This window comes from Conger conger, chromosome 7 (genome assembly GCF_963514075.1).
Source record: "Conger conger chromosome 7, fConCon1.1, whole genome shotgun sequence".
Classification (NCBI taxonomy): Eukaryota; Metazoa; Chordata; class Actinopteri; order Anguilliformes; family Congridae; genus Conger; species Conger conger.
In genome coordinates this window covers 11243540-11269902 of record NC_083766.1, presented here as the reverse complement: position 1 = coordinate 11269902, position 26363 = coordinate 11243540, and the positions used below count along the sequence as shown (strand labels likewise).

At 38.8% G+C, this 26363-nt stretch overlaps 1 protein-coding gene across 1 annotated transcript; it reads right to left on the bottom strand.

Annotated features, from left to right (window-relative positions):
• Nucleotides 1-24727, bottom strand: LOC133132268 (glutamate receptor 3-like). Its single transcript, XM_061247601.1, has 16 exons — nt 24631-24727; nt 23760-23918; nt 20007-20246; nt 19568-19755; nt 18758-18811; nt 18321-18482; nt 14862-15029; nt 14083-14187; nt 12577-12684; nt 10844-11050; nt 9716-10089; nt 7036-7234; nt 5080-5327; nt 2965-3079; nt 1745-2020; nt 1-1438 (listed from the first exon to the last, which is right to left on the bottom strand). Exons 1-15 carry the CDS (start codon nt 24713-24715, stop codon nt 1775-1777), a joined length of 2658 nt encoding a protein of 885 aa, XP_061103585.1. The 5' UTR covers nt 24716-24727; the 3' UTR covers nt 1-1438; nt 1745-1774.
• Nucleotides 24728-26363: the final 1636 nt, after the last annotated feature.

Sequence of the window (26363 nt, the reverse complement as noted above, 5' to 3'; positions counted from 1 at the left end):
TCGATTTCTGTACTCTTTTATTATAAAAGGTATTAAAAGACTTTGTATGTCACCTCACTAAAGAGGTGTGGTATTTTTCCCACATGCAGATACTATTATTTTGTTCTTGTCTCTTTTTTGCAATTTGCAAGCACAGTTAAATTAGTAAAGCAGAAAAAGACACAAAAACAGATAAAATAAATGCTGAGTTTAGCAGGGTTGATTTAGCAATAAACAATGTTACATGTGGTTTTAAAAAACTGAAAACATTTGCGAAAACTTCACACAAACAATTGACCAAAACATGCATATTTCTTTACTTGCAAAAAAAAAATATTAATTGTAAAATGAATAATTATGCTGCCTATCTTCAAGAATAAATAAGTTTGCTAATCGGAGCTGAAGGAAGTAAAACAGCACACATGAAAATTCAGGTGTCGCGTATTGTGACCTATTGTTGGAAAATACCAGGCCATTGAAACCATTCGTATTACTTACTGAATGGATTACAAAAACCTTGAACTATCTATTCATTTCCATAGTGACAGTTCATTATTCGATGAACTAACCTGCAATGTATTTGTGTAAGCATATAAACCCAGGATATAACAGTAAACAAACATCTGCTACTGTCACCTTTGGGGCAACTGAAGAGCCATGTAGCCTGTGCACAGTCATTATTTTACAGGTAGCAATATGCCACCACATCATAAATGCGGACTGACCAACTTTTTATAAATAATGTATCTATCTCAAAATGTGTCTTTGGCACTAGTTTATGTCAGATGTGGTTTTTATAATTTATTGAATTAATGCACTCCATATATTCCAGACACATCCTGCAACAAGCACTGCCATATGAAAACAAATAGTAACAAGAAAAAATAACTACAAAGTTAACGACATTGTTTGAATCAAGTCATTAAACTATAGTTGAAAATATCTTCTTTTATCAGATTAATTACTATTCATACATATGAGTAGCACATTGAATGGTTGGTACTTCAGTAGTGAAATTTCACCAATACACTGGCTGTAAAATTTCACCAATTACACTGGCTGTAAAATAAAATGTATTATTATTATTATTATTATACTGTTATTTGCTAATCAACTCTTTTAGTGTAGGACACATTTGCCTATATCCATTCGAGTTTGGGACTGATAATTGTTGTGGGATAGTTTCAGGTTGACTGCATTCAGCAATTTTTCTTTCCCGTTTGTCACAATGATCTTAACATTTCAATTTCTTATGTATTCTCAGCAAAGCAATAACACAATAATGCAGACAAAAAGGCACAAAAAGAAACAAATTCAGTTCACTAAACATGTCCTTTCCAGCACCACAAGGTCCAGACCAGCAGCCAAGTTCATTGCCTCAAGGTTGGCAGCAGAAGACTTGTTTCTACAGCAACAAGCTGTGGCTCCTTTCAATTATGCCAAGAAAAATGAAAATACCCTACAAATGAAAATGACAAGATGTCCATTTTAATAGACATTCATCTCATTTCATTTACACAATATCTGATATATTTCAGAATGATAAACTGGCCTCTCCAAAAATGTTCTGTTAACTATTTTTGATATATTTCCTGTACATTTTGACATTAGCTACCAGTACTGGAAAAACAAACACACATGACTACACGTGACAGTAAACAACATATTGATACAACACTTTCAGACTGTTACATTGAAAAAGAAAGATCTGCACACGTTAAGATAATGAACACAACACGCAAAAAAATTCCAACAACACACTCACCAGTAAAATGACTGTTGGTAAGATGTACCCCTAGATTTTAACACTCTCTGTTCCATACACGTTGTAGCCTTCTCGGTATGTGGCGAAGTTCTGGGTATTTGCAGGAGGGGTTGGTTTAAAGTTTTGTAAATGATTACAAAGTTTCACTCTCTTGGCTTCTGCTCGTGACTTGTAACAGAATTCTATCAAAGCCACTGTCATTGCCAGCCCCAGGCCGCCAACGAGAATATAGAAGACTCCGGCAACATTGCTCAGGCTGAGTGCGCTTGTCTTGTCCTAAAAAAGTGAAGAACACAGTCAGGGTGAAGCACAAGGTGGAGAAACAGGAAAGTCAAAACTTGTATATGTTTTCAGAGGTTCTGGTTGAAATCCTATCTCTGGCACACAAATGTATAGGCCTATTCTGTGCTTCTGTTAGAAGGCCTACTCAATAAGCTCAGAACCTCCTTGAAAAAATGGGCTGAAGCTACCAAGGGCATATTATAGTACATAAGGTGTAGGCACAATACTTGTCTATTGATATGCCATGCATTACATAAGCATTAACATGGTCTTGACTAGCCCTGAAAAATGACAGGTAGAGAATTCTAGTCCTGCTTGATTACATGAAAATGAAAGTTGAAATAAATACTGTATATCTTTAACTTAATTAGTGAAAAGGTATTTGGAAGGACTTTACTGTCTACACTACATTTTAAATGAATACAGAGATCAAGAATATATGCATATTTAATTGGAGGAAGAGACATGGAACACATACTAAATAACATATAAGGTCTGCTTTATACTATTCAAGCTGCTCTGTACATAAAGAAGGTAGAAATAATGTAGTTACTACCTTTGACAACTGGAGAGGAAAACAACTATGAAATATTTACCTTGAAAATATTTTGAAAAACAATGAATGAATACAAAGGATGTATTCATCTTTCATCTTTTAGCACAAATGTTGATGCATCCATAAAACATGATCATATAGTTATAGGAAATATAAATGAGGGGATATAAATAGGAGAATATCAGACTCTTGTTCCCTGATACCTTCAGTCAGTAATGTCTTATTCCTCCATCAGCCAAATAAGTGTTCCTGCTTTGATCTCACTTGCTCAACACAAGACAGAAAGGTTATACAGGGCCACACACAGGCCGGGACATGCAAACCTATGACAATAGCCTTGCCGATTACCCAGCACTATGGGACCGGTGATATCGAGGCTGACCTTGGAGTCGCCTCCCCCGCTGCCGCACTCTCCCTTGTCGTACCACCATTTGTTTTTCAATTTGTCCAGGAGACCCTGCTCATTCAGTTTTAAGACTGCCAGGTTAACTGCATTTCTTGAAATGATAAAAACATAACTTGTAAGAAAATGCACAGATCTGCGAGAAATCAAATGTAATCATAGCAATGATAAAAGTAATTATCAATCAATATCATATAATTAAAATTATCATTAAAAGGAGCAGGAAAGGACAAAATGGATAAGAACTTCACAGATGCAGAGAGAAGAAGCAATAAAATGCTAAATATTGGAAAAGTGGTGTCGAGTTTTACATAGCTGAGAATGCAGGTAAAACACCATGCAAATAATGTTCATCACAAGTGCCAGCAGAGCTTTTAAAGGGGCAGTTGACCCAAAATGAGGTATGTTTGCAATTACCCAGAGTAGTGTCTGTCCATCCAGATAGTTTCACTGAAATGTGACAAGTTAGTTTTCTACATGCTGCCTCTGAACTGGATAAAACAGACCTTGCGGGTACATAAAAGAAATTCATCCGCATCAATTACGCATGAAAATCCACAGAATTTATTATCTGCAAGGTTCCAGCAAATTTGTTTACTTCTACTGAGCTACTACTGTGTAGCTGGCAGGCAATTTATTATGACACTTCAGTGGTGGTGACAGGATGTGGCAGTATGCGACGTATTTTTTTCAGTATTGACGCAACTTTTTTGCATCTTATTTCATTAAAGCACACGGCAGCTTCAAAATTCATGGTTGAGACAGTAACAGGTGTAATGTCTATTACATAAATTGCCCCCATTAATATCTCAACCGTTAATTTCAAAGCTGCTCTATGTGTTTTAATGAAGTAAGTTGCTACTGCATATTGAAACTACGACACAGCATTCCACCATGGTCAGTCACCACCATTGAAGTTTCATACTAGTCCACCTGCCAGCTAGACAGTTGCTGTACTTTAATGGATCCTTGCATAAAATAAACTGAGGATATTCATGCGTAATCACAGGATTATATTTGGGAAGAGAAGTGACTATTAAACTTTTGGTGACTTGAAACCACAGGCCGATTGACTCGCAAGGTCCTTTTTATGTGCTGCAGCAAATATGTAGAAAACACACATCACATTTCAGCAAAAATATCTGGATGCTCCTGGTAAGTGGAAACATACCTTAATTTCATTTTTTGGTGAACTGCACCTTTAACAATGAAACAAAAATCCTTATCTATTCAATTCAATGGGGTGACAGTCAGGATGTATGACAAAGAGAGTATGAAATAGATGGATGGATTTTAAATGGATGGATTTAATTTAACAGAAAGTTATAATCTCATATTGTCTAAAAAGTACATGTATTAGTAAATATAACACATAAAAATGTAGAAGCCACATGAATAATTCAATTAGTCCATTTGTACAGTCGTAACAACTTGGGCACTCCTGGTCAAAAAGCCTTTTACAATCTTGAACAGAAACAAACCTGAACTGTAAATTCAATGTTCAATGTTATACGAATTAAACATTAAACTTTATTATTAAAATTAAACGAGACCTTTCTGCAAATTTTAAAGCAAGATTGCTTTTAATTTCTACTGTTTATGAATTCTAAAAAGTAAAAGGGCCCTGTGCAAAAGTTTGGGAACCCTTTTGGATAATTTTTTGTTTGTCTTTTGCCAGGAAGAATGGGGAAAAAATCCAAAAGCGAGAATTGGCTCCAGGAAGCGTTTGCAAGCTGTTACAGTTGTCTGAGGGACAGTTACAAAATACTAACTGAAAGGGATCCCAAACTTGCAAATAAAAAAGGGATGTAAAATTGAATTAAAATAAATATGAAATGCGAAGAAATGTCTCATGTTTAACTTTGCACCATTTAGAGGTCAGGTTCGCTTCTGTTCACCAAGATAGTAAAAGCCTTTTTGAACAGTGGTGCTAAAATTATTTGCATATGACTGCATAATGATAGCAAAACACACAAGACTGTTACCTTGTGATGGCCACCCAAAAAAGAGACGGAAGAGTAATTACAGATGGGACGTAACGCTAGGCGGAGTACCATCACAACATAGAGAACATTATTATGTTATTCCACCCACCCTAATGCTGAGCCCTTGGGGGTAGCCACACCATAGCCCTTTGAGTCCAGATTTCCGCCCACTTTCATCGTATCACACGGCTTCCGCTGCTCAATGTATTCATTCATGGTGGACTCAAGAAGAAAGGCGAACTTGCCCTTCGACTTGCGTACCCGAGCAACCCCTTCCGGCGTTGTCTTGGCAAACACAGAGGGTTCTGCAGATTTCATGTAAGACCACATTTTTTCATATACTGCAATTTTTGAACGCTGAAAAAAAAGAAACAAAAAAACAAGTTTAAAAATGGATATTAATAGGATCCTATGATTCACAATCACGTTATACTAGGATTGAGTCAGGGCCCTGAATAATATGAAGTATTATGAATTAACTATGAATAATATACCTTGAATTACTTTTAATTTTTTGAAAGGTCCACATTTACTGTCATCTGGAGCCTATATACCATATAAGCCTCCAACTTTGGAGTCCGTACATTTCTTAGCGAGTGAACTATAGCAACTGGCACATTTAATTGAGCTCGCCAGCTAGGTAATCACAAATTAGCAACATGATATGTTTCCACTTGATTAACTGCATACTTGTTCTATAATTTTTCCTATCCTTCGTTCTGTGACCTGTATTACTTTATGTCATTTTTATGTGTGGAGAGCACGTTGTAACATTTAGAATAGTTCTATACAAATAAAGTTTATTATTATTATTATTATTATTATTATTATTATTATTATTATTATCACAACAAAACAATGTTTTAAGTGGAGTGAAATGAAAGAAAATTAAATTGATCATTAAATTGCCAACATAAGCCTGCTCTCTATGTATTAAGAGTGACGGCAGAAGATCAAGACTGGCTGAGAATCCATGTAATCTTGTGAGGGCATTTGCATCATTAATTTCTCATAGCTATCAGAGTTGTATGTGACACATTTAATATGAGAGATCTTTATCACCATACTAGTATGAGTCAAGGGTACAAATTTTAATGTGACCCAATTGGCTCAAGAAAAATGTTCAATGATTCCAGGTCATATTACATTACATTATATTACATGGCATTTAGCAGACGCTCTTATCCAGAGCCACGTACAACGAAGTGCAGATCAAACACAAGTACAAGTGCGAAGAGGACCTGAGAGGACAGTACAGTTCTAGTCCTAGTGTAAATATACAGATAATCAGAACCCTTGAAGAATACAATCAACTTCCAAACTAGCATACCACAGTTGGCAGTTAGAATACCCTGAGTACAACAAAACAATATCGATACAAGTAACAATATCTATACAATCTATACATAAGTGCCATTACAGTCTATGGCATATATAAGGCTAATCATGGTGGTGAGTTAGGGAGGGAAAGGTGTAGCCTGAAGAGATGAGTCTTCAGTCTGCGCTTGAAGGAGGTCAGGTACTCTGCCGTTCTCACATCCACCGGGAGGTCATTCCACCACCATGGGACCAGGACAGACAGCAGTCGTGAGAGTGAAGTGCAGGTGTGGCGAGGGGGAGGGGCCAGACGGCACAAAGTGGCAGAACGGAGGGGTCTTGTTGGTGTATAGGTCTTGATAAGTGATTGAATATATACAGGGGCTGATCCCTTAACTGCCTGGTATGCAAGCACCAAAGTTTTAAATTTGATGCGAACCATAACAGGCAGCCAGTGGAGGTTGCTGAGCAGGGGGGTGACATGTGAATGTCTGGGAACATTGAATACCAGACGGGCTGCAGCATTCTGGGTCAGTTGTAGGGGTCTGATGGCAGATGCTGGAAGGCCATAAAGCAGAGAATTGCAATAGTCCAGGCGGGACAGGACCATTACTTGAACAAGGATTATATTAGACTCAGTTGGATTGAATCATGCCTCCAGTATCCTTGCTGCACCGCCAGAGCTGTTTATGATTCTTCTATATACACAGGGATGAGCTACATGAAAAAATCCCAGAAAGGAACTCACTCTAAAGAACTCTTTGGTGGAGCCAGAATCCAAGGTCCCGTAGGCGATTTCAGTTTGTTTTGCGAGATCTTCTGCACTTTCAATAGGAGAAACCATCCTTTCTACTGTGAGGAAGGCAGCCAGGTTGGCTGTGTAGGACGAGATAATGATGAGCGTGAAGAACCACCAGACGCCTCCCACTATTCTTCCCGACAAGGACCTGAAAAAGACAGACAAAGACAAAGAAGAGAGAGAGAGAGAGAGAGAGAGAGAGAGAGAGAGAGAGAGAGAGAGAGAGAGAGACAGAGAGAGAGAAAGAGAAAGAGTGACACAATAACAGAAGAGAGACAGTGAGAATGTGATAGCAAGACAGACAAAGGTGATGAGTGACAGAAGGCAGAAAAGAAAAAGAACAGGCAAGAGAAAATGGAAAAAAAGACAAAACAGTGCAAGGGAAAGATATGAGAGATATGGGAAAGAGAGAGGAACTGTGGTTACAGTTAATGATGCAAATATGATTTCATGCTGTCTTAATCCTGTAAAGTCAATTCTTTATGATGTCTTAACAGTGAGAACTCCTTTCACTGAGACATTTCTATTACTTTGAACTGCAGCCATCCTCTTCTACACTATGATAAACACCGCTAGCAGTCCAAGGCTAAAAATCTTTTCAGAATTCATTACATATTTTTATCAATATGATTACAAATATGAATGTTTTTTTTCATACTGGTATTCTAAGCAATGTTCTTATCAATGTAACTTTGGCCATTGCTCTGTTCAGGCCACCCTGTCTCAAAATGAACTAAACTACTGCATGATGCTTTTCCTTATGATTTTATGGATCAACACTTTTGGTTCATTCCTCAGTTCATAAGGACAAAATGATGTCCTTATGAAAGTCTTGATGAACATGCTCATGAGACTACAGCACCTGTGAATGGAATGCATCAAATATGCCAAAAAGATGACACCATGAATTAGTGAAATATGCATGAAACATGGATTACATCACATAGAAAATATTCTGAAAACCTCTAAGAAAACATGGTGGCTTGTCACTGCGGAAGCCATTGTGACATCCAGGTAAAGTGTTCCACAACTGCCATAAACGGGAAGGTGGAGGAAAACTGGGGAGGGAATAAAACCAGAACTCACTCGCACAAGTTAATTACACAATACAACCAGAGACAGCAGAGCTAGTAAAGGGCCCCACATTATGAATTATTAGCATGCTTCCCTGGTCCAGAATTGCAGCTTCCATAAATTGAATTTTACACTTGAACATTTGTTTAAAATAAAATGCTGCAAGATGTTGCCCAAGAATTTAAATGACCTTTCACAAAGAACCGATGGAATTAAATAATTGAACCCTTAATTCTGGAAAGTGGTACATTTTGTTGTTGTTTTCGCTCTGTACTCCAGCACATTGGATTTGAAATGACACAATAAAAATGAGGTTAAAGTACAGATTGTGAGGTTTAATATTGGGTGAATTATCAACCTTTTTATACATAGCCCCCCATTTGTAAGTTGTGCAAAAGTAATTGAAATACTGTTTCTTGGCCAGCTGTACATATTTGCATAATTAGTTAATGATCAAGAAAGATAACAAAAGGTCTATATTTTAGATGTGGAGGACCATGTTGTTTTCTGGCATTGACAGTTAGTGTTAATGGCCTGGTATGGCTGCCACTGCCTCACTTGTCTTCATTCATGATGTGACAGCAGCAGCATGAATTCGGATGTGTACAGAAATCAGATCTGCTCAGATCCAACCAAATTCCTCAAAGCTCAATTGACAGTGATTCACCTTGCAGCTGGACAATGACCCCAAATGTTCTTTACTTCAAGACGCAAGTACTATGATTCACTTATTTCAGATTGTGTTAATTTGTCTAATTGCATTTGCTCCCCAAAAATGGGGCAACTATATGTAAAAAGGGCTGCAATTCCTACACAGATCACTCAATATGAATGTAAATAATGTAAAGCTGCTATTTTAACTCATATTAATTGTTTTACTTCAAATCCAATGTACCGGAGTACATGAAAGATCAGAAGCATGCATTCACAGAACAATCCACTGAGGGGCAGTAGAGATCTCATTTTAACAAGACAGAGTTCTGATGAAACTGAATTAAAGACAGACATTAGTGTGGAAGATGAAGTGGAAGAGTGACCTATTTTCCAGTGATCTGTAAGTTATACAGCATAAAAGAACTTCACTGTCAGATGAAAATGAAAAAAGGGACCAAAGCACGAAGGAGGAAAACAGACAGAAGCGATCAGAGGAAAGAGTTACTATCAAACGGCTGTTTCTAAGGTGCTTCATTCGAGAGCTGCAACCAAAATGAGGCCTTTTAACAATGTTCCACTCTAAATATATTATATGCACCAAGCTGATGACCGTAAAATGGAATATGCAGCAAGAACACGGTAGCCCTCCAAGTGTTGTCAAGAAGGGAAAAAATCAAAATAAAATTACCTGTGCATTTTACAGTCCCCGGCATGGTGGATATAAGTTATTTTTTTGTGGAAGTGAGGAGTGACTGCAAGCACAGGGAAGGATAGAGGTGGAGGTGGTCAAAGCAAATATGATGTTGTTGAAGGAACTATAATAACATATATGCACCATGGCATCCGCTTTTCGACCATAAAATGCAAAGAGGTGATGATGAATGTTTATGAATTAACCAACCTTGGCGAAATATCGCATCCTTGCTGCATAAAGGCCCCCAGGGAAAACCAGAGACTATTAAAAATACCAAAGTCATTGGGTGGATCCGGAGGGGTCTGGGGGTCTTTGGCTTCATCCATGTCCTCCAGATGCCATTCATAGGGGCTAAAGCGACTGACCAGGAAGAGGACCACACTGACTCCGATATAGGCAAACACTATACACATCCAAATCTCATAGGCCAAGGGGTCCAGGAAGGAAAACACTCCGGGTTTGGACTTTTGAGGTTTCTTAATCATAATGGAGATTCCCAAACTCATAAATGGTTTAGAAAAGTCAATGACTTCTTCTCGCACCAGTGTTATAGTTAGAGGGGCAACCGCTATGTCAGCTCGCTGGAAATAAGAACACGTACAGCATATGTTAGTCAATAAAGGTTTGTTTTAAAACAAAACAAAACAGCTTAATTAAGTGATCTACAAGCTTATGAAATCTTTTTTTTTAATTGCTTGTACTGTTGTATAAACTGTTAGCAATAATATGGATATTGCTACACTTTCTGAAATATAAATATGGACCCTTTAAGAACAATGTTTTTGTAACCACTACACTTCTCTCATTTGAAGTCATTTAGGCTGACAAAACATAGAATGAATGATGACATAAATGATTAGTTATATATATACTTACTACTGAAACTGATTAATTGTTCATTTTGCTATTATTTTACTGATCTTCCCAAACTCCCCAATAGTTTTGTCTAAGTGATGACCAGATTTTTTATAAAATACAAAACATAGAACTGCCGTGACTGCCATTGCTTAATTAACAAAAAATACATTTTCCAGAAGTGACTGAATTGAAATAGAATTGACACCCACATTGCTAACAACAAGCAATACAAAACCCACAATCCAATTCATGATTGGAAAATAATTCAAATAATACCATGCATGTGTCCCCCACGTTCTGTTATAAAGCAAAAAGCACCTCTACTACTGTCTATACTGATCTCAAGACCCAATGTTGACAAACCCAGTTGACAAATGTTTCCTAGTTTCCCTTAATATCTCAGTTTCATTCAATCCTCAGTCCTTGTGCTTATACTTGGAGAAAACTACCTGAATGCAAAAAGAAAAAAGTACTTACCCCATACACAAGTTCACCCACCATCCCGTTCCATGTCTTGGTCTCAGGATCCCTGGCACCATATTTTCCATCCGATACAATGGAGAGTTTGTATTTTATCCCCACATGTTTTGAGATTTCAGAAGCTAAATCAACACAGTAGCCTTCATATTTCTCATTCCCCTCCAGATGCATGTAGTTTTTCTTGTACATCACATATGGTGCTTCCTGTTAATTAAACACACACTTGTTTATAGTTACACATGCCAAACCACAGCAGGCAGCAGCCCAGTAATAACTCTGAGGAATGGGGTAGCAGGTAGTCTCATAGGATCCCTCATGCTAACACGGTTCTATCTCTGAGGAATGGGGTAGCAGGTAGCCTCATATGATCCCTCATGCTAACACTGTTTTATCTCTGAAGAATGGGGTAGCAGGTAGCCTCATATGATCCCTCATGCTAACACTGTTTTATCTCTGAAGAATGGGGTAGCAGGTAGCCTCATAGTCATAGTCATAGTCAGCCACATGCTGACACTGTCACAACTGAGGAATGGAGGGAGGGATGGAGAAAACATTTGAATTGGCTCAGAAGACACTTTCTCAATTGATAAAGTAAATGGCAATGACTGGAGAATGATAAATCAGTGCTAGCAGTGTTTTGATAATCAAACCAATTAATATGCAAAATCCGAATACATCATATCCAAGATGCATCATAAGAAATTCACTTTTCTTTACACACACTTTGGTCGCCTTTGTGCACATTATCATGACCGAAAAAAAGGAATTGCTCATAGACAACATCCCAGTTGGAACCAGCAACAATAGGATGCCAGTGGATAAGAAATGGCTGCTTTCTTCTGCTCTGAATGTATCATTTGACCTCTTTGTTCAAGTGAAAGGGATCTCTCATGTGTAAACCAATGCTTTCCAAAAATAACATATTTTATCATCAAATGTATAAACTGGTTTTCAGAGACTTTCAGAGGGACACTGAACATAATAAACAGCATTACAGTCCCAGCTGTTGGTCTTCCCATTTCAGAAGTGTTCAGTGAATGTTACCAGAAGACCTAGGCTGACATTATTCTGTGTTTAAATCAAGCGAAAAAGGGGGCATTATCTATGCACTTGGGCAATGGTTCAAATGTAAAAAACAGCATTCCAATATGTCCAATTCAAAATGATAATAACTTCACAATTTGAACTATTAGCCCTATATATCATATACTTTAAAGCCAATATGGACATATACTGTAGGTCATACTTCAATGCAGAACTCCTCATAGACAATAGAAAATAGATTTGAGTAAGAGGATAAAAACTAAAAGCTATAGTACGTCAAATACTGGTTGTTTTACATAGCCAGGCAAAAAGCCAACTTTTTTAGTATTGGACTGCTTGTTTATCCATCCAATATGTCATCGACAATTTACTTGATGAGGAAGATACCGGTTTACTTACCTGTGCATGGTAAGTATGTTAAATGCCATGGTTACCATTACCCAAAGTTGTTATTGTGATGTCACTGCTAAAACAGGCCACTGAATTATGAAAATGTCAATGCTTTGTCACCCACACGGGTACAGCTGAAACACTCAGTTGACTGTTTCAGCATGTAGTGAGTGGATGGAAAGCAACACTAAAATATTTTCTACCCACCCAGGACAGAATGTATCAATCTTTGAATCAACACCTTGACCTTGAGTGGCAGAACTAGTGGAACATTAAAAACTGCATGGAAAGTGTACCATAATAGTAGTGACCACAATTGTTCGGTTGTCCGCAGAAGACGACTCGTTGGTGACCTGCTGATCCATAATATACACAAATCTTTCATATTCGTTCCAGTACCCGATCTGAAAGTGACACAAACATCATCATCATCAGTATTATCAGAAACATCACTGACCCCTGCCCACGCTCGCCGAACATAGAGACAGGTAGAAAGGGATTATTCAGGACTCTTCCATGGGGCTCAGTATTCACTTAAACAGCTTTCACATTCCATATGAAAAAAGGAAGAAAAATCAAAGTGCCAGTAAGTCATTTCACTGTTGTGAATGGGATAATTGCCATTGTCATAATGTTTCATGTTTCATAAAATTTCAAGATACTGTTGTCAGTATTTCTTCATTTTAGCATAGCATATTTGACCTGCTTAGCTACACGTTTAATGGGAAATGGGAAAATGATAACCAAGACTTTAATGGGAAAAACTTGGCTATAATAAAGATTTTATTCAATTTCTAATAGAAGAAAATGTGAACAAATTTGAACGGATTTAGCTTATGAGATTCATATTTTAGAGAAAAGTGACAGCCCAAGTCGGGCAAAAGAACATTTTGGTAGAAGCATCTGATTACGAGGCCTGCATCCATTTCCTCATCTACCACTGCAGTCATAGACTCGGTTGTTTTTACTATGCCCTGCGTAATGTGCATGGCTCTAAAGGGGAATAAAAAGAGGTAAATTGATTTGCTGTGAATTCATTCAGCTTGGAAACAGTATATATGATAATATACTCTGTTACATATTCATTGTAACTGATAATATATTCTGCATAATCCAGCTCATCTTCCATGTGCGCAGCACACTTTGAGCCATGCAGTTCTCGCCTCCGGTCATGAAAATAGCAACATTAAGTAGCCACGCCCCGTGCCCCGATACCCTATAACACTGACTGCGCCTATACACCATGTGACATTGATTCCGGAAAATAGAGCCCTAAGTAGGAACATTGATCATCATGCGAGCAACACTAACCTCAAATAGCCTGTTCTGTGCTTAGCACTTTCACTGTAATGATCCGTTAACAAATGTATGTTCTCAGATTCCACTAATAGGCTTTCAGATTTGGAGGTGTAAGAACCTTAAAGTGTGTGATTACTACTCATGCAGTTCCTGTTTCCCAGAAGGCCAAATCTGGGCTTGAGATGCAATTTCCATGCAAATGAAGCATTTTTACCTCACTTCCTGACATTCAAAATATCACGGAGGAAATGGCAATACAAAAATAACAATAACACTACAAAAACCTTTCTACAGAATTGTTTATGGTGGAAGAATAGGTTAGTAAATTGTTCTTTGTTTGCCAATAGCATTAAGGAACTTCAATTACAAGCAAGCACATCAAACTAGTCTGTAGCAGTTTGCATCTCCTTTCAAACAGTCTCAATAATCAAGGTAAGAATTGAATGAATAATGTTTTGCAGAAGAGCGAGCAGAGCAATTCAAAACAGGCTCCTCCTACTTACTTTTCGTGCCCCACCTGGTTTCATTTCATACACATCAATGGTGTAGTTAGATCTTCGACCAAAGGTGTCAAATTGGATATTTCCAGTCATACCTTGTACTTGCACCTGCCATAGAGTAACATAGACAAACCAACAAAAATCACCAGTTTTCCTTGATTTTTTAATTGTATCAAACTTAAAACCAGTAGTTCAAACGTCATTTTCATATTTAATATGATTTCCTCTATTATTGTATATTTGTCACCAGGGCTTGACATTAACACCCGCCCCTCACCAAATGCGAGTAGAATTTGGCAGTGGCGTGCAGCTTGTTCTCCCGGAAAATTGTCTTTTATTATTTTAAACTTTTGTACTAAACGGCGTTGCCGTCATACTAGCATGCCACCAACTGTAGTGTAGGCAATTTAGAGATTAAAACTAATTTTCCTACACACACACAGACACACACACACACCTAATTCAGGTCAGATAGCAGAGTTACATTCAGTTACATTGTCCAATTGCCTATATTTCTTTGATTGTTTATTTATTTCTTTGAGGTGGAATTTGGCTGGTGGAAATGCTCAGTGGCTTCTGACTTTGGAAAGCCACTAGCCACAGTGGTAGGTGAGGAAGAATCGGAATGTCAAAACCTGTTTGTCAGACTGGATATTTACAGATTTTTAGACAAATTGTAGTAGTAGACTGGCGAAAACTGAGTTAAACACAGTTAAACACAGAGTACATAACATTACTTTTTGTCTGAAGATGGCTGCCATGAAAACTGCAATCACTCCTACCATTTTGAGCGCTCTCTCAATGTCAATGCCTTGACTCCATGGTACAGCGGGGTTGGCTAAGCAGTCCCCAGCCCTGCCCCTCCGAGACACGTCCACCCTCTGCCTTCGCAGGTACCGGAAGGCCTCCGCAATAACCAAGACTGCATCGTGGGTCAGTGCAGAAGTATACTGAAATACAGAGCAGAGCAGGGTCGGTAGGGTCACACCTGCAGCAGCAGTTGGCATGATGTTGGCTGCACATTGAGTCATCACAAACATGCAGTCAGAATGCGTGCAGAATGCAAGGCGAGCTATCTGCACAGTGAGCCACAGTTAGTATGGAGCTACACTGAGGAAACTGTACGTAGTTATAGAATGTAATGTGATGTTGCAGTTGTCGTAGTGATGTTAGTAGCAAGTCTCCAGTTTTGAGACATAAGATCTTCGGGGTGTACCCTGCCAGATCCCACTACTTCTGTTAACCTCCCTCAGGTCCATCGTCTCCCGCATCACATGTGATTGTAATGACAGTAAACATGAGACACAGCTATTAGCAGAAACACATAACAATAGAGCCTGAGAGAACCAAACACATCGAGAATGAAAGTCGGGAATGAAAGTCTTCTGGAACACTGGGAGTGACATTGAAATACAGCAATTTTATTTGATTAAATATTTGCTTCAGTTATGTTTAAGCTGGATATACACTCAGTGACCAATAAGTCTAAAAAATAAGTCCAATAAATACATAATAAAGTTCTCACTGAGTGTACACTGTGCACCATTGGCTGTCTTGGCAAGTAATACATAAATTCCACCCCCTACCTCACCGCCACCAGTGCCCCCAAAACATTACCTGCCTTACAAGTGTCTGTCCCCAGCCTCCTATTCTTCCTGCTCTTCCTGCTTGCCCAAAAATAAAATAAAAAGAATCTGACCCCCTGTACCTTGCCCCCCTATGTACATCTGCCTAGAGAACTGAGTTTACAGCCCTGTGCACCAATCTCTTCCTAGCCCCAACAGGCCCCTGCCACCTACCACATTCAAAAACTAATTCCCAACAGAACACACCATGCACGTGTCCTCTGCAGTAACCCTGTGAAGGAGACAGGATGTGCAGCACAAATGCTGCATCAATCTGGACAATCGCATGCCAACCACCCCAGCCAGTCTCACTCACTGACCTCCATCCTCCTCCACTCCACAAGGTCACCCAATTCAGACCGCTGCACCGAACACAGCAGTCTGCACACTGACTGACGGCAGCAGCCTTATCGGCAGAAGAGGGTTGTCAAGAAGAGGCTCCTGCAGCACCCGCCCTCTGGGCAGGTGATGCTCCACTTGACAGTGAAAGTCAACACCCTCAAAACTAAATCATAAAACATGAATTATCTCTTCTGGGCTCAACAGAAACAGCTGGCAACCGTAGCTGACACTGCAGCCCTCATCAGGACAGCCCAGGCCAACAATATTGGTAAAATTCAGTCACAAGAAGTGCTCCATCGAAGACCAAACCTAGCAATTGACAGCATGTAGTATGCCAAAACAAACTTTAAAGAAATTAAAACGAACATACGGTAACTTTTTTTTTTTTGAACATGCTCTATTTTTAACCCTCCTATTATGTTAAGATTTTATGACCGCTTTTATGTTTGGGGTCTAATTGAGCGACACATTGTAATAGAAATATTTTGACACTTTGGTTGTTGCCTTCTTATTTCCAAAATGACTTGCCTTTTATCCATAAATATGAAAAATCTGTGAGAAACATCTCATTTTAGAGCCTAAGGTAAAGTAAGTGAGAGTTTAGCACCTGTAAGGGAAAGTGCCACCAGAATCATCCACAAAGAAATCTGAGAAAAATGGATGTATATTTTCTTAGATTTTATACAGTAACAGAGGGTCAAAAGAACCCCACACAACACATTTGTATGCAAAGTTGGTACAGGATTTAGCAGTATGTTTATTCCATGTTTCCATTTAATCCCACAGATCTCAAACACTAAATGGAGTGAAACTGACGACAAACATAATAGGGTGGTTAAACAGCGTTCTGCTGAATTAACAGCACGCAAAATGCTCTTTTTCCTATGATGGAACAAATGAATCCATTAAACGCACCAGCCTATCACTGCATTTTACTCATGGGCTATTTGTTTCTAGCAAATAGCCAAACAGTACAGCTGACTCGAAATGGGGCAGCCCTGCCTAATGCCCTTCCCAATAGGATAGACCTGCCAGGGATGCTGTATGATTGATCCCAGTGGTTCAGTGTCATGAATGCGGGAAAGAGGAACCAAGCCCAGACTCCATGCAGAACTTTTCAGAATCAGTAATATTCTCAGGAGACCCCCCTCTTCATTTCAGACCACAGGTTTTTCATGAGATTTAAGTCTGGAGACTGAGATGGTTATTGCTGGACAATCTACCTATGACCAAGTCTCAGCTTCTTGGCAGAGGCTACCAGATTTTCTGCCAAGAATTGGTGGTACATTTTTGAATTCATTGTGCCATCTTAAATAGAGCCCCTGGACCACTGGCAGCAAAACATCTCCAAAACATCAATGACCCACCGCCATATTTGACAGTCTGAGGTGCTTCTCCTTGTATGCATTCCATTTTGCCACCAAACATGTTGATGCTGTGTATGGCCAAAACATTCAATTTTGGTCACATCTGACCATAGCAATCTCTTCCAGTCATAATTACAATGTGGTATGGCAAACTCAACATGCTTGGTTTTGTTTATTGTGCTCAATATGGGCTGTCTTCGTGCTACCCTTCCAAAGAGTTTGTTGGTATGGAGGTGCCTGTCATGGGCAGGCAATCTGAAACCAAGCACAGACTCGCAAGACAGTCTTCGGGAATGTTGGATCATAGTTAATCATAGTTCGATTTAGTGTTGTCAACCGGAAAATATGGAATCATCACGATTCCTGTCATTTGAAAGTAAAATATATTCTATGTAACTAGCCTTTTAATTCACACAGACACGGTTGGTTCCGTAGCTTATCTTGAATGATTAGCTAGGTTTATAGTTCAGCCCCTGTTTTGAATATAATTAAATAATTCAGTTGTTGGCTAGACAGCTATCTGTAATAACAAACATGCTGTGAGACCATGCTATGTATTACATCAATCTAAATGTTAGTCACATGAATTATAGAAAATAGAATATCAGGTTGCTTATGCTAGGTTCACTACCTAGCATAAACAACCTGATATTCTGTATCAGAGACTCAGATGATCACACCTACATGGTCCGAGCTGTCCAGGCCTTAGTCCACATGCTAGCCTACCCAAGCTAAACATAATAAATAAATACAGGAACTAAAATTGTATTAAAAAAAAACAACAAGTTCCCCATCATGACAGCTTGCAACATGCCATGTGCTGGCTGGAAAATAGAGCCCATAGTGCTGGCTAAAGATGGTGAAAATACTCAAACTATGGCAGATGTTTGCATACTCTAGTGCTTACCTTCAGTGGAGTGTTTCTTACTTCTGGGAATTCTCTCTCATCCAACCGGTCCCAGCGTTGGAGAAACTGCTGCACAACGGGGTTTTCAGGGTTGATAATCTGAAAACCAGTGATGTTCGCTCCACCGAGGATAACCTTGTCTAGACTCACATTCGAGAAGCCCTGGAACAAAAAATGACCAGGGACCACATTATAATGTTCCGCTACTTTCTATTTCGCTTGCCATATTGGAGTGTATCAAAATGCAATACGCCAAATTAAATATTCCATTTTGCCAAAATGAAAAGACTTTCAAGAACAAAGGAATACTTTTTCCTGAAGATTTTGAATCTAGTAACACAATGAATTTTGATCCCACCAGGAAATCTCTTTTAGACATTTGTCCACATCATCACATCAGTCCACGCCATTTCCATAGGAAAGTTCTCCTCACTCACCAGATTGACCAGGATGTAGTGGTAGCCTCGGCTATTCTTCCCAAGTGTTACAACCTGCAGGAAAAAAAACATCTTCAGGAGAAAGGTTCATGCAGTTCTCAGAATAACAGCTCACACACTTCATATACCTTATTGAGAAAGATGTCAATCAATGGACCTTAATTAATATATTTGTATACAAGATGTTATTATTGTGATTTTTGTACTTATTTTTCTTCTTGACCTGTTGCTATCTGAGGAGATCACAAGAGGAGGGTGACAGGCTGGGGAAATCAAACACTTTTTTTTAAGGATAAAAAGTGTAGTATACAGTACTGTGCAAAAGTTTTAGAGGCAGGTGTGAAAAAATGCTGTAAAATAAGAATCCTTAAAATACAGTATTTTACACATAAGACCCATAATATCATTTAGTTTCCATTTGGAGTCTCTAAATGTCATTTTTGGAAAACTGCCAAGACATAGCTTAGACAAAACAATGCAGAATTCTCATTTTTGGTGATATCAAATTTCATAGGGGTTTTTCCAGTGTTTTGGCTATGGCTTCGGTGTGTTTCTGAACACAACATGCACTGCTACAATAATCTGTATCCACTCAAAAACAGAAAGTCTTTTCAGTGAGAAAAACATCTTCCACTTCCACTGTGTTTGAGCTTCTGTAACTTTAATTTTCTCTGTGAAGCACTTTGTAACGTTTGTTTGGATATGTGCTATATACATTTATTTATATATAATCATAAATTGTACTGAGGTGAAAAACGTTACTGGTCCAGAGGCATGGTAAAAAGACAATAATGAGCACATGGACTGTACCTGTTCCAGAAAGCCATTTATCCTCTCCACTTCACAATCTATCAGGAATCGTTTCTCCTGCCTCCTGTCCATCTCCTCAATGATGTGCCTGTAATCCCGAGTATCTGTGATGCTTCCCACTGACCGAACAGTCACCTGCCAGTTATTAGCTACTGCTGACTCCATGACGGCTTGCAGTATTGAGAATCCTGGTAGAAGAGCGAACAGGTAAAAACTGAGTGGTAACATGGTGGTGAAGTGATGAGAGATGGAATCAACACTTACACTCTCTTACTTTGCCTGGATACAAAGCTGAATTTTGTGATTGGACAAACATAGATGTTCAATAAAACACATTCTGTTTCTTCAGTTCTTCAGTTCAGTACTGGTTCTGAGTGGAGGGACTAAACAGAGAGAACCCCGCCCCCAATTCAAACAGGTTACATGAGGCACTGTTTACCTCTCTCTGTATCATAGAGATAGACAAACTTCTCCCACTTGTAATGAGACAGGACGCTCAGGATGCTGTCCCGCAGTTCTGGTCGCATCTGAATGACAAACTGCACGTCGCCATCTGCAGGGTAGCTGGGTGTAACAAAGGAGGTATGGAGGGCCCCACAGAAGGAGGTTAGGGTGTTCATGGACTTCATGTCGTAGAATCCAAAGACGGCATAAACTCCTCTGGAGAACTGGGAACAGACTGAAGGCACCATAGAGCTGACATTAGGATACTTATCTCACAAGCAGACAAAGAGCCAATCAAAGAGAATTGAAAAAACACACACGCAAACAAACACCACATACTGCCAGCAGGTATAGCTGGGAATTGTATAGCCCATATTGGTAAAAATACAAATGGTCCTGGTTTTCATGTAGTTTAATCCTGCATTTTCGTCCCCAAGCATCTGACATTATCAGTAAGTGATCATTCAAGTCCTGCCAGAGCATCTTTATCATCCTTTGATCCTTTCAGATGTGGATTTGCTTTTGTGTTTTAGATAATTGTATTGCTGCAAAACCTAATTACTCTTCACATTAACATTTTGAAGCGAGTGAAAAGCATCAATTCCATGAATAGAAAAACACACATGTAGAGCAGTTATAACCAAAAACAACAGTCAGCTTAAGTGCAATTATTTTTCAGGTGTACAAGAGGAGTATTGGGGTGGGGGGTGATCAGGAGGGAGGACTAAGGTACAGTCTGAAAAGCTATGTTTTCAAAACCTATGTTTTCAGTCTGTGTCTAAATATGGGGAGGGAGTTGATTCTGGGGCCATTCCACCACAGAGGAACAATAACAGAGAACAGGTGTGAACGTGCAGCTCTACCACCTGGGGACCACAAGCCGACTAGAGCTGTCAGACAGCCATGAGCTCACAGATAGATGATTGAACATTCTCCTAAATTATTTTCTGTTATTTGGCTCATTATGGCTTCCTTGAATTTCATGAGCACAACTCTGGCCCTCATGTTGACAAATGCCAATAACTGGCTCCAATGGAAATCAAGAGCCTAGAATCAGGACTAGATACTGAAAGCTTTCTTCTATCTGCACTAAGAAACTGATTGACTGTCCTCCATTTTTGGTCATCTAAATAACTGGGATGCAATTCTGAAACGGATCACCCAATTTGAATGTAAATACCCTAAAATGGATGAGAAGTTGAAATGTTTAGAGCAGACCTTGATGGTGAAATTCATATAAGATTACGACCAAGTAAGCCATTCAAATTGAATTCACTAAAACAGTTTAGTTGCTAGTTTGTTTCCAAATTCTAGATAGTTAGCAGGTGTGGCTGTATTATGTGAAGCTGTTATATCCTTTCAAATTTTCACAGTATTTTGATGACAGACTTATGACTCTTGTGGAAAGTGATGAAAGGGCACCCCTCAGTCACTTTATGTCCTTTGATAGGAGCGACATTCTGAACTACAACAGCCTAAATTATGGGGTATCAAGCTGCTATGCTCAAACTTGAATGAACCTGCTGCTTGAATAAATACAACACACCAACCAAACACATTAGTAAATCCTCAGATACCTGCTGTGACAGTGTCAAATTGCATTTTCATAATTTGTTTAAAAAGGTTTTGCCAGCTATTATGAATCATATTCAAATCAACTATTTATATTGATCAGGGGCAAGTGATTCATTTCAGATAGGTTTGACAGTGTGTACCCTTCACCTATCCTTGAACTACATTCATCTACTTGGTTCATCGACCATTTCTAATGCAAAAATAAGAGCATGCCCAACCCTGCTCTTGATGCACAAAATCCCCTCAAACCATGTATTGATGTACAGTCCAATGACCTGGATATCTTTTACACATAAATGTTAAACTCTAGGTTTTAGACAAGTCTGGAGTCTTCTAGTGGTTTAATTTGCAGGGTTCTCCCCATGAATATAACAGTGGTGGCACACCAGTGTGTGCCCTCACTTGTGCCACTATGTAACGAAAGTAATAGCCTGTTTCACCTGTATGTCATTACCGCTCAACCCACACGCAATCAGGGGAGAGATGCAGCTTCTGTGAAACAGCGGAAGCGGCCATGCACATCTAATGAGAAAAGCATCACCGCCTACTTTGTCAAGGCTGGGGAAAAAAATCCTCTTTCCTTCAGTCAGTCCCGAACTCTCAGTTCAGCACACTCTGCAAACTGATCAATTACAGTTAATAATAAATGAAAAGAAGATTTTATTTCACTTTTCTTTTCTGCTGCACTGAAAATGTACCGAACCGTGAAGTCAAAGTGGAAGAACATACTGAACAAAGGTTTTTGTGTACTATTACACTGCGACCAGTTACCCATTAAGAGTTTTTTTTAAGTCTCCCCCTTGAGGACAACCCCATTTTGGCATAAGCTAAGAATTTACCTGACCGTTGTTGTATTTGCAAGTTATAGTTCTCCAAACTGTAAATACTTCTCTTTCAGTACAGTGTACTCTACATTCAAATAATACTTTTTAATACATTTGCTGTCTACATGCACACTGAATTAAATAATGACAAGCAATGGGGGTGTGTGTCCCCACACATTGCATACTTGAAACTGCTGCCAAAGTGACCTCCCAGCTGCTCACCCATGCGATTCATTTTTGGGAATATGTATTGAAATCTGAGATGATATAATCATAACAGATAGAAACATAATAGTTTCAAAGGGTGTACTACAATGGAGTTGTGGTAGTGTGACCTTTTTTTATTTATTTCAAAATGATTTGTACATGCAAAACTGTTCATTCAGCACAATCACAAAGATACAATTCAGAAACATCATCCACACCAGTACCATCCATACTCAAATTGTGTTAAAAGTGTTAAATCTCAGAAACAGACACTTTTGGCCAAAGGAGAAGAGCTGACAGTAGGCTAAACTGCTATAGCGCTTGGAGCCAACACCCCCATGTTTACCATGAATGGTATACTAGATAAGCCTGAAAATCATGCCTTTTTATCCGAAAACCATCTTGTCCTCCAACAGTAATGACCATCAACTCCAGGTAGTTGTTAATTCCAGCACAGACTAGATCTATATCCCACTTTCGGATAAGCCATGCTATTGACATGTAGTGAGGAAAGGGAGTGGGGCTGCCTGTGTGGCCGACTCTTTTGACGGATATCCTTCGGGGCTGACAGAGGGCATTGTGTCTCTGTCTGAGTTAACAATGTCATGGCGCCAGCTCCACCACTCTGCTGGATTCTGCATGAGACATAGACAGGATAGCTGAGCTCTCTGCTGCCCAGCGAGCTACACTGATACCACTCTGCGACTGTCAACTTATTGATTGCTCCAGCTTTAGAACAGCCATAGCCAGAGGGGATGCAAGGATCATTAAATCCTGACCCACCCAGAGAAGGGCAAAATCACCCAACAAAACACCGGTCTTCACAGAAAAGCATTTTACGTTTATTCTACGACAGATTTGCCATTTAGATACATTTCAGTTGCATTTAAAAAACTGCTGGAATCTGACAAACTCTGTAATATAGCACCTCCTCCCCACTTCACTGACAATCTCATGTCAGGTGCATATCACAAGGTTTCTGTTATTGCTTTACAGGTAAACTTCTGTATATAAACACGCAATTAAAATAAAAGAAATGATATAAACATCACACTAGCCTAGATAGGCTATATTGGCTAAAACATCTGCCCATTGTTAAATATCCAACATGACATAACATGACTAAAGAAGTTAATACTCACATGCATGAGTGACAGAGAAGCTACTGGACGATTCGAGGTTATCAACATTGTAGTTCAGATGAAAAGGTTTCTCCGTTACGTTTTGATTGGTATTGTACAGCTGTAATGCGAATCTGAAGGCGCTGTGTTCCTGCACCGTAGAACGCATGAAAAGTCCCCCTGGAAGAGAAGGCGACTAATCTGATCCATCACATAGGTAAACTGACGTTTCACAAACTGAGCAGATGTCCGAAGAACAAAAATGCAGCATATCCATTAAAAATACCGAATGACAGCCATGGAAAATTGTCTCGGGTTAGCACTAGCGTAGTTAAACAACCCCTCTCATCCAAATTAGAATTTCAATGAACTGGAGTTCACTGAATGAAGCCAGCTTTACGCTTATGGCAATGTAGGCTATGCGGTAAGAAATAAAAAACTAATTCACTCGCCAAGCCTAAAGAGGGATATGAAGATATTTCTCAAATATGAAACTCATTTTACAATATTTCCATTATATGTCTTCTTTGTAAACGCCATTTTGGAAACACATGAATTTATTTTTCCCAAAACATTTACATTTATACATCGGCGCGACGATTTTGTTAAACTATTGAAGTAGTTGCGTAGGCCTATGGACTACAACTTGCTAGTGTGAATTTAATTGCATGCAAAAACTGTAAAACTTTAAAACAGAGAAAATAAAACAAAGTCATACTTATACTGTATGTCCTTTAGTAATCTGTATAATAAGTAACAGCTTCTTCCGTTTTAAAATCGACGCTTTCTTACTATACGCCTAGCCTATGTGCTGAAACAACACTAGACATTTTACATCATAGACCACATCGCAGAATGACTTCAATTTAAACTGATAATTTAGGCTACTTACCTATATTTATCTGGTTGGGAAAACCTGCGTGGCATTTATCAAGAAGCCATAATAAAAACACACAACGTACAACGCGATGTCCCATTTTCCGCAACCTTTAAATTCTGCTCATAAAACAAATCTGGAGAAGGAGAAGCATGAACGCAGTCGAAGACGCGGAGGACACCTGCTTCATAGGCAGGATACTCGAACGGTGCACAAAGCGAACTCATTGATTTGAAGGCGTTGTTGCAGAACACATTTTATGACACTGGAGGAAAAAAATGACTTATTCCAAATATGGTGGTGGAGAGCTTAAATTTTGAATAAGGTTCTTCCAAAAAGGCCAGCAGGGGTTTATTGATCTAATTTCATGTGACGTTGAATTATATTAGCATCACTTTACTACCCGCTACTGCAGAGTGCAGACCCATAGTGCAAAGCCCAAGTAGCCTGCCAACGATAACACAGCAGAGTAGGATAATCGATAAAATAGCACGCTAGCATCTATCACGCAGACGTCGATTTTGAATAGCCATTGATCGTTTTATTGCTAGAGACCTAATGTTTTACACCGCTCAGATGGCCTATTTGTAAGTCATGTCATACTGAACTTTAAAATTACCGTTCTGTAATCGCCTCCCCGTCTGTGCTAGTCAGAGGATGGTCCAATCTGACAATATGCTGACAGATGGTAAACACCAGAGGGACATAAATGCAAAAATACTGTGTAATGTGTAAATACTTTTTAAGTTTGTCCTATACAGTGCCGGCTCCACTCATATGCAAAAGTTTTGTAAATAAAATAATATATTGACTTGTACTATGTTTAGCGAAATTAAACATATAGGCTAGAAAACATTTATTTTTACGTGAGTATGGCTCCTTTTATATATAGTAGGGAGGACAACCGAAAATTTTATTTCCGGAAATCAACATGAATATTATGATTAATACCTCAGTTTAACCGTAAATGAACGTGTTGTGGACAATATATTATATATAATATAGTGACCTATTCGAAAGTAATGGGAATATCATTGTTATACCCATTTAGGTTCAGGATTATTGGCACCCTTAATACTGGAAACTAAAATGTAATACCGTTATTGATTCAAATTTCATTTTATTTTATTTATTTTCCAACAAGTGTAAAGTACTGTGCTTTATTAATGCGTCAATGGAATCAACAAAAGTCTTAAATATTTCAAATTAAAAAATATATTTCAACCAAGAACAGGTTTCAAAATTATTGGCATTTATTCAACTACTCTTGGTAAAGATGGCAGCCATGAATCTGGACCCCCCTCTTCAGGGATTTAAGACTGGAGATGGGATGGTCATTGCAGTGCATGGATGTTGTTTTTTATTTCGGTGTGGATTTTCATGTATGCTTGTAGTCATACAGCTATAGCAGAGGCAAACCTAGCAATGGCAAACAGATTTTCAGCCACAGTTTCCTGGTTCCTTGTCGAATTCATAATGCTATTGATCTGAAATAGTGGCCATGGACCACTAGCAGTAAACCAACCCCAAAACATCAATGACCCACATCCATATTTGACAGTATGAAGTGCTTCTCCTAGTATCCATTACACCTTGCCACCAGTAAATGGAGTATATGGCCAAGAAGTTGAATTTTGGTCTCATTTCACCATAGCACTTTCTCCCATTCATAATTCTAATAATATTTGGCAAACTCCAGATGCTTCAATTTGTTTTTTTTTTTTGTGCTCAGAAAGGGCTTTCTTCAT

Bases quoted from the DNA above. Each gene is read 5' to 3' on its own strand.
- LOC133132268 (XM_061247601.1), bottom strand. From the start codon at position 24,715: ATGGGACATCGCGTTGTACGTTGTGTGTTTTTATTATGGCTTCTTGAT. The intron at 18,812-19,567 runs GTACAGTCCATG...TTTTTCCTGCAG, and splicing joins TAAATGGCTTTCTGGAACAG to GTTGTAACACTTGGGAAGAA. The intron at 14,188-14,861 runs GTAGGAGTGATT...ACTCTATGGCAG, and splicing joins TTGAGAGAGCGCTCAAAATG to GTGCAAGTACAAGGTATGAC.